We start from the raw sequence: 8,289 nt of genomic DNA on the forward strand, positions 1-8,289 counted from the left end.
ACCACCTTCACCCTCAGTTTCCCAAGTCAGTAACAGGACACACACGTCCAGTCCCAGAGCTGGCAGCCTCAGAAAAGCCCTTATTTACACTGCCCTGTTTGCTGTGTGATGGGTTAAACTCTAAATTTCACTTTGCAAAAGCTTTGGCGTGAGGAACCTTACTCAAACGAGCAAACTCTTGGCTCGCCTAAGGAAAACCGGCTCCCAGGGTCTTGGAATAATCGTGTTGCATCCTGCTCCTGAGCTCAGAGCTCAGCGTTGTCCCATTCAATTCTAATTTAATGACTCAGAGCAGTAGGCTTTGGTAGAAGGGGGGGAGCTCCCTTGCTCCGTTACTTTCTTGCCTGCAAACAATGCATTTTTCAGCGCCTCGCTGTAGCCTAGGTGTGTTTGACAAGGCAAGTTGCTGCAAGGCACGTCAAGTTCTGAATTCCCGTGCCAAGTTTTCCAAGCAGATAAAAGAGGAGGCTCCAAAGCTCTCCCATCACAGGGGTTTCTGTCTCTGTTGCCCTCTGCTCTTTTCCTGCCGCGCAGCTTTTATTCACTAGCCTTTTTTTTTTTTTTTTATTTCCCCCCTCTCCTTCTCTTTGTATTTCCAATTGAACAAGCCACCATGAGCCGGATGTCTTTCAGATCATCTACTGGAGGGGGCATGAGGGGCTTTAGCTCAGGTTCTGCTATTGTAGGAGGTGGCAGTGGTACCAGAAGTAGTTTTAGCTCCGTCTCTGTCTCCAGAGTTGGAGGAGGAAGAGCCGGAGGTGGAGGAGGCTTCGGAGCTGGTGGTGGCTTCGGCAGCAGAAGTCTCTATAACCTGGGTGGAAGCAAAAGAATTTCCTACAGCTCAGTCGGTGGAGGTCTACGGAGTGGAGCTGGTGGTGGATACGGCTTTGGTGGAGGAGCTGGCTTTGGTCTTGGCTATGGTGGCGGAGCAGGTGCTGGTTTTGGCTTAGGAGGAGCTGGTGGTGGTGGCAGCTATGGGTTGGGCAGTGGATTTGGGCTGGGAGGTCCTGGATTTGGTGGTCGAGGTGGCCCTGGGTTCCCTGTTTGCCCACCTGGGGGCATCCAGGAAGTGACCGTCAATCAGAGCCTCCTGGCACCCCTCAAGTTGGATATCGACCCAGAAATCCAGAAGGTGCGAACACAGGAGCGGGAGCAGATCAAGACCCTCAACAACAAATTTGCCTCCTTCATCGACAAGGTGAGAGTTTGGTTTTAAACACCAACCTGTGTATATTATCACTTGCCTCGGGAAAGAACAACAGGAAGAAACTTCCTTTGGATTTAGGGGCTTGCCTGAACGAATCCCAGCCGAAAACCAGCATGGCTTTGGCTGAAAACTAAGAACTGTCTGATATCTCCCTTTTGCAAGGATGAATTTTTCAGCACCTTATTTTATTGAAAAAGTAAATCCCCATCTTCCCTGTAAAAAATCATCCCATGGGCTGGATGGATCTTCTACTGGTTGTAAAATGGCAAAGCCCCAACACAACTCAATGGGATAACACCAACTTAAACCAGTAAGGTGGGCTGAGCATCCGGCTGGGGGAGAAATACCTCAAATAGCAAATATATGTTTGGCCTGCTTAATAGCTCTTGATGAATCTCGCTAAACATCTTAGCTGCTTTTGATACTTTCAAGAAGCTGGTGCCCAAAATTAGGAAGATCCTAATAATTTCCCCCTGAATGCCCCAGTGCCTCTTGACCTTTTCTTTTTATGTTGAATGATCCCTCCTTTTCCTGGAAGTCATTTTTTTGTGCACTGTTCACATGGGTTTCAGCATGTGCCTGTTTTTGTGACTCCCCAGGTACGCTTTTTGGAACAGCAGAACAAAGTGCTGGAGACCAAGTGGAGCCTTCTCCAAGAGCAAGGTCACACAGTCACCAGGAAGTCCCTTGAGCCCCTTTTTGAAGCCTACATCAACAACCTCAGACGGCAGCTAGACAGTCTAATGGGAGAGAGGGGGAGGTTGGACTCTGAACTGAGGAACATGCAGGACATGGTGGAAGACTTTAAGAACAAGTAAGAAACCGTGCTCTGTAGCATAGATGATTAACAGACGGGAAAATCAGGGCAGGTGGTTGACGCTTGCTGGTGCACACCTTGTATTTGCATTGGGTTCCTCTTCCAGTTTGTGAAATGAACATATAAAAGCAAAACTTGATCTCAGAATTACCTCGAGTTATGGCAGATTTCATACGTGCAGGATCAGCATTTAGCACAGAATTCATGCACCCGTGGGAAGCTGCTCCGGTGTAACGGCGGTCACGATCTGATCCCAAACTAATACACCTGGAGACAGAAAAATGGATAAAAACTCATTAATACAATGGGCATGTAAAAAGGGAATGAAACACAAACAAACTGCCAGCTCCAAAAACCCCCCATTTATTTTTTTGCAAAGGAAATCCCAGCCTTTCCAGAGGGCCCCGGGCGATCTGCGTGTGCTTGGCCTCGCTCGGCTCTGATCACATGAAAGATGCTCTTTTCTCTGACCGTTGTCAAAGAAAACAATTTCCCTGGGGAGGCAATTAATCCCATTCTGAGATAAGGTGTCCAGCAGAGGAGGGATGAATCATTTTAAGGACATGCCAGTCTGTGTCTGCTGACTACAAAGGACATTTAGGTGGTTTTTTTAGGTGAGGCTGTTCATTTTTAGTTGGCTATAGTCTGGCGACAACAATCTCTCCCTTATTCAACCAGATCTGGCCAAGTGCAAATTTGAGAAAAACACCCTGGAGGCCTGAAATATGTTTATATGTGATAGTTAAGCATGTGATGAGACAGATATTTTTTTTGGAGGGGGGTGGATGGGGAGACGGCACTTAGAGCTGACAGGATGGACTGACATAGCTTCTGATATGCTGTACTTGGGTGCATTTCAGGTCTTGATAGGGATTGTAGGCTTTTAGAAATACTGATCGGGCCAAAAATGACAAATGATATTGTCTGGATTTTGGAGCTACTGCCTAGGAAAGAGAACACATTTTATTTCAAGTCTAGAGTTGGTTCCCAGTCCACTGGCTATTTTCCACTTCTTCCCATATCCTCTCAGAGATCCATCTGCAGGGATATCTCTGCCAATATTAGTTAGAGGACTGGCACGAACCTGCCTTTAAAATCCAGGTCTTTGTCTCAACAGCCTACATGTTTTGCTTACTTTCTAGCTAAGCCCTGCCCTGATTATCTGATGAGAGGATGTTGCTCAGAGCCATAAAAAGTTCCACAGAAACATATCTGAGGCATAATGATCTGCTCTTGCGCAACCACGGCTCAAGAATCACAGATTTTTTTTCTTTTTTCTAATTAAACGCTGCAGTGGGTTATTCACAGTCATTAACATTCTTATAATATCAACGATCAAATCCTTACATTATTATATATTTGTAGGCATTGCAATGCAGCTTTGTTGAAAGCCATTTGCATAACTTTGCTTTGAGCAAAGGTCACCAAGGATGGTACTTGCTTTGGAGCTTCCACCAAGGAAGCTTCTCCTTCCTACTGAAATGAGCTCCAATCCTGCACACATTTTTGTATGAGCTTGACTTTAAGGGCAGTGATTGAAATCTACTAATTTTAGCTCAGACTACTCACACCATGGCTTTGCTCTTCATTTCCACTAAAACCTTCTCACTCTTTTATTCTAACAGATATGAAGATGAGATCAACCGGCGCACTGGTGCAGAGAATGAGTTCGTGGTCCTCAAGAAGGTGAGTGAACTGGGATTTATAGGAAGGACAATGAAATTAATTCAGCATGCACAGAGTTCAAGCAAAGCTGATGGGAGCTGCAGTCCTCCAACCTCACGGTTGGGTCAGGCTATGGTATTGGCACATCTAGGAGTAATTATGGGCTGGGTCCTCCTGAGGCCATGAATGGGAATCACCTCCATGCCGATGAAGCTGCCCTGTTTTCTGAAGATAGCTCCTTCCGTTGCAGTTGCAAACCACCTGGCCTCTTGTGGCTCAGTTCAGCTCTGTCTTGGGTCACATCCCTGTGAGTTAGAGCTTTGCTTTCTACCCAAGAATGTGGTTCTGTTATGTCCAACATTACATTAAAAAAAACAAAAACAAAAAAACCCCACTTTGATCACAGCAATATAAAAACAAGCCTAAAGAATAACAGACCTGGAAGTAGAAAGATGGTCTCACTGGTGTCCTGAAGCCCCTTTGGCTTGTGGTTTCATCAGAAGTCTTTGGTTTTCTTTTCTTTAGGATGTGGATGGCGCTTATATGAACAAGGTGGAACTGCAGGCCAAAGCAGACACACTGGCAGATGAAATTAACTTCCTGAGAGCTCTCTATGAAGCGGTAAGCAGTCAGCTCTCCCCACAATAGCATCATCCACAGCTCCCTGTTGTACAGCTCTCCATGTCCTGGAGCTCCAGCCACCACACTCGGTGCTGTACAGCAGCAAAAGAGAAGGTGGTCACTGTGGTTTTGAAATTTATAACACGGGCATAAGACAGAAAAGGGGGAGATTGGGCAGGGGGAAATGCAAGAACATGGCTCGGTGGAGAGGGCTCCCAAGCCACCTCTTGTCTGCATGGTTTCCATCCCAAATACCAGACCATTACTTTAATTTTTTGCGTCTTCTGCAGGAATTGACCCAGATTCAGCAGCAAGTATCTGACACCTCTGTGGTCCTTTCCATGGACAACAACCGTAACTTGGACCTCAACAGCATCATTGCAGAGGTCAAAGCGCAGTACGAGGACATTGCCAACCGGAGCCGGGCTGAGGCTGAGGCTTGGTACCAAAACAAGGTGGGTCACCAGAATGACAGACTGATTTCTGGGATTCACGTGACATTGCACTAGCTGGTGGGAGGCAGGACTAACAGAGGAAGGATCACAACGTTACACCACAGGTTAATTTATTTTCTATGTGTATTGCAATAGGCTCTTGCATCCAGATCCCCAGTGTTTGCTTGTGGACCACTACTCTTGATCAGCCTTATAGTCCTTGTGGTGGAACCAAGGCACAAGATGCTGCTGCCTTAGCATATATTGATAACTAAAGACAAATGCTATTATTCCACAGGCAGCCTTCTCAGAGGAATGTTATTCTCCATCCAGACCTGCACTTTGTGCCCTGAATTCTCCTCACCCTTCCCTGAGTCCCATGGTGCCTAACTAATGCTCTCCTCTTTTCTGCATACCAGTATGAAGAACTCCAGGTGTCTGCTGGGCGGCATGGTGATGACCTGCGTAACACCAAGATAGAAATTTCAGAGATCAACAGGGTGGTCCAGAGGCTGCGGAATGAGATTGAGAGTGTGAAGAAACAGGTAGGAGGCAATGCTCCTGCAGAGCAGCTGCTGCATGATGGAGGGCAGGCAGGAGGTGATGGTGGCCAGGCACAGTGGAAAGAGCCAGCTCCTGGCATTAGAGCAGGGCTGGAAGGTCAGGGTTCCTCCCCTGCATTGAAGAGGGCATGGCCACCTCTGTCTCTGCCCAACAGAGAAGGTCCCTCAGTGCAAGGACGTGCTGTGACTTCCGCTTCCTTGCTGGGGAAGCACATTGTGAGTTATTAAGCCACCCCAGCAAAGGTGTGTAGCAAAGCAAAGAGATGTAGATGTCTCCCCTTTTCTTGGGGGACAGGATTATGGCTGCATCTCCCCAGTTACCCACCCTATGGCACCTTCCCAATGGCCCATCGGGAGTTCTCATGTTGGGAGCCAGAATCTACATAGCAATACTCAGGAGAGCAGTTTGGGGTAGCCCAAGTTAAACTATTTGTTTCCCTTGTTTTTAGTGTGCCAACCTCCAAGCAGCCATCGCTGAGGCAGAGGAGCGTGGGGAGCTGGCCCTCAAGGATGCTAAAGCCAAACTGGCTGAGCTGGAGGATGCTCTGCAGAAGGCTAAGGCTGACCTGGCCCGACAGCTCCGTGAGTACCAGGAACTGATGAACGTCAAACTGGCCCTGGACATCGAGATTGCGACCTACAGGAAGCTGCTGGAAGGAGAGGAGAGCAGGTGAGGGCAAGCGCTCGGACCTATTGCATGCTGCTCTTCAGAGCAGGGTGCATCTCCTTGGCTCAAAGAGACAGTTCACCTCAACGGGCTGGAGCACCAAGTTGGTAAAGATGTAAAAGAGCACCAAGATGGGAAACAAGGGCAGAGCAAAGGATACTTTAAATTGTGAGCTTTCCAGGAAAAGATGAGTTTCTCCAGCTCTTGGAACCTGATGCACTAAGAAAAATGAGCAAATCACCTTTCACCTGTGATGCAGTCATACCCCACAGGAGGACAGTCCCTTCTAAAGGCCACGAAGGTCTAATTAGATGGTCCCAGTGGCTAATGTTGTATTTTGTCAGTGTTTTGGCATTATTGCTTACTTTCCCCTTTCCCAACAGGCTTGCCGGAGAGGGAGTTGGAGCTGTGAGCGTCTGTAAGTATTTCCCCCCTTCCACCCCTGCTCGCTGCCCCACTGCCACTGGTGTGGTGGTGCAGGTCCCCCTACCTTGGGCAGCCAGCAGGACCCTCAATGGGTGTGTGCTGTGTTTCTCTGCAGCCGTGGTCAGCAGCTCGAGTGGGGTGGGCTACGGCGGAGGCAGCTCCCTGGGCATGGGTGGAGGTCTTGGCATGGGCGGAGGTCTCGGCATGGGAGGCGGCGGTGGCTACAGCATGAGCAGCAGCGGTGGTGGTGGCTTCGGAGGCGGAAGCGGAGGGTTCAGCTATGGAGGAGGAAGCACCTTCAGCTCTGGGAGCAGCCGAGGTATCAGCTCCAGCACGGGAGGCAGCGTGAGGATTGTTTCCAAGACCACCACTAGCAAAAAGACCATCAGATAAGGATGGTGAGCACGGGCCCCCCCACACAGACGACGACAACGTGTTTCCTGCCTTCCGAAAGCAAGTGCTGCCCTATGAAATCAATGGTGTAAATAGCTGTGCTAGACCCTCTCCTTCTTCCGTCCTTCACCCTCCACCTCTGGGGCAGTGGAGGGAGACCAGGACCCCATCGCAAGAATCTGGAGCACCTTTGGCTAAAGCATAGGTTGTAACAGGTCACTGCCAGAGCTTTGGAGAGCCATTGTGGACCTCGATGGTGACCTTCTTTCAGCACAGTCCTTGTACTTCCCTTGCTCTCCTCCTGGAGTCACACATCTAAAGCAAAGTGGAAGCACTTTGCTGAACGGGGACAGCCGCGCTCGGCCACGCGCATTCATTTCATTCATCTTAAAACAAGGATGACAGCCTTGTGAAACCACAGCACTGGGTCCTCAGCAATGAAAATAGCTCCAAGATGCTCGAAAAGCCTCTGCCATGTGTTACAACCTCCAAATGTTTTATCTGCAACTAAAGATTTTTCCAGCCCCTTCTGTTTTCTCAGGCACCTGTGGGAAAGGTTATTGCTTTCTGTGTATATGAATTGCCACACTGATTTCTAACTCCTTGTCCTCATGGCTACAGCCTCTTCACTTCCAGGCCTACCATACTGTATGGTCCAATAAAGAGCATGTGTCATTTTTAAAATCTGCTGCATTTTGGCTTTTCTTCTCCACTGACCTAAGTACAGATGTGTGTGGTGGGGACTCTCTGTAGGTAATTAATGAGAAAGGAAGATCACCTTGAGGAATAAAACCTCAATTTTAGGACTGAGGCTTTGCTGTGGCTCTGAGACAGGCTGGGAAATGGGGAAAGAAGGGTGGGATGGGTGGATGGAGAACTGAGGAACGGGGAGGAAAAGCTGCCTCAGGGCTGAGCTAAAAGCTGGATGAATCCCACAGTGGTGGTTAACTGCAAAGCTGCCCTTTCTGCCCATCACTGCAGGAGGGAGAGAGGGCAGGGGAGTGGGAAAAGGAAGTTGATTCCCAAAGGTTTAGCTGGGATTTAGGAGTTCACACCTAGTGCAGCCTGGCCATAGTTAACAGAGCAAACAGGAGGAAATCCTACGGCAGAGGAGCCCAGCTCTGGCATCAACACCACGGCAAGGACGGAGCAAGAACAGCATCAATCGGGGCGGGGAACGGAACAGCCAAACATCATCCTGTCTAGAAAGAGCAGTTGGAGGGAGGGCAGCACTAGTAAAGAGGGGTGACACAGGACAAAGTGCCCAATATCTGTGTGTGCAGTGTCTACACATCCAGGTTTCTCTAGCACACACATATATCTCATTAAACATCCTGGTTGTTCCTCTGGAAGGAGTGTTTTGGGGCCTCAGCTTCACTTTGAATGAACCTGAGGTCTTCTAAGGTGCTCGCAGCACCTGGCCTCCCAGTTCCTTGAATAGAAACATTCAAGGTCAGGTTGGACAGGGCTCTGAGCAATCTGATCTAGTTGAAGAT

At 48.7% G+C, this 8,289-nt stretch overlaps 1 protein-coding gene across 1 annotated transcript; it reads left to right on the plus strand.

The window, feature by feature from the left end:
• Window positions 1-604: 604 nt before the first annotated feature.
• LOC104526242 (keratin, type II cytoskeletal 5) lies at window positions 605-6,793 on the plus strand. Its single transcript, XM_010169646.2, has 9 exons — window positions 605-1,198; window positions 1,807-2,021; window positions 3,650-3,710; window positions 4,215-4,310; window positions 4,601-4,765; window positions 5,164-5,289; window positions 5,757-5,977; window positions 6,358-6,392; window positions 6,516-6,793. The coding sequence occupies exons 1-9, from the start codon at window positions 614-616 to the stop codon at window positions 6,791-6,793; spliced, it is 1,782 nt and encodes a 593-aa protein (XP_010167948.1). The 5' UTR covers window positions 605-613.
• The last annotated feature ends 1,496 nt before the right edge of the window (window positions 6,794-8,289 follow it).

Source organism: Antrostomus carolinensis, unplaced genomic scaffold, assembly GCF_000700745.2.
Source record: "Antrostomus carolinensis isolate BGI_N321 unplaced genomic scaffold, ASM70074v2 scaffold16020, whole genome shotgun sequence".
In the NCBI taxonomy this organism is placed as follows: domain Eukaryota; kingdom Metazoa; phylum Chordata; class Aves; order Caprimulgiformes; family Caprimulgidae; genus Antrostomus; species Antrostomus carolinensis.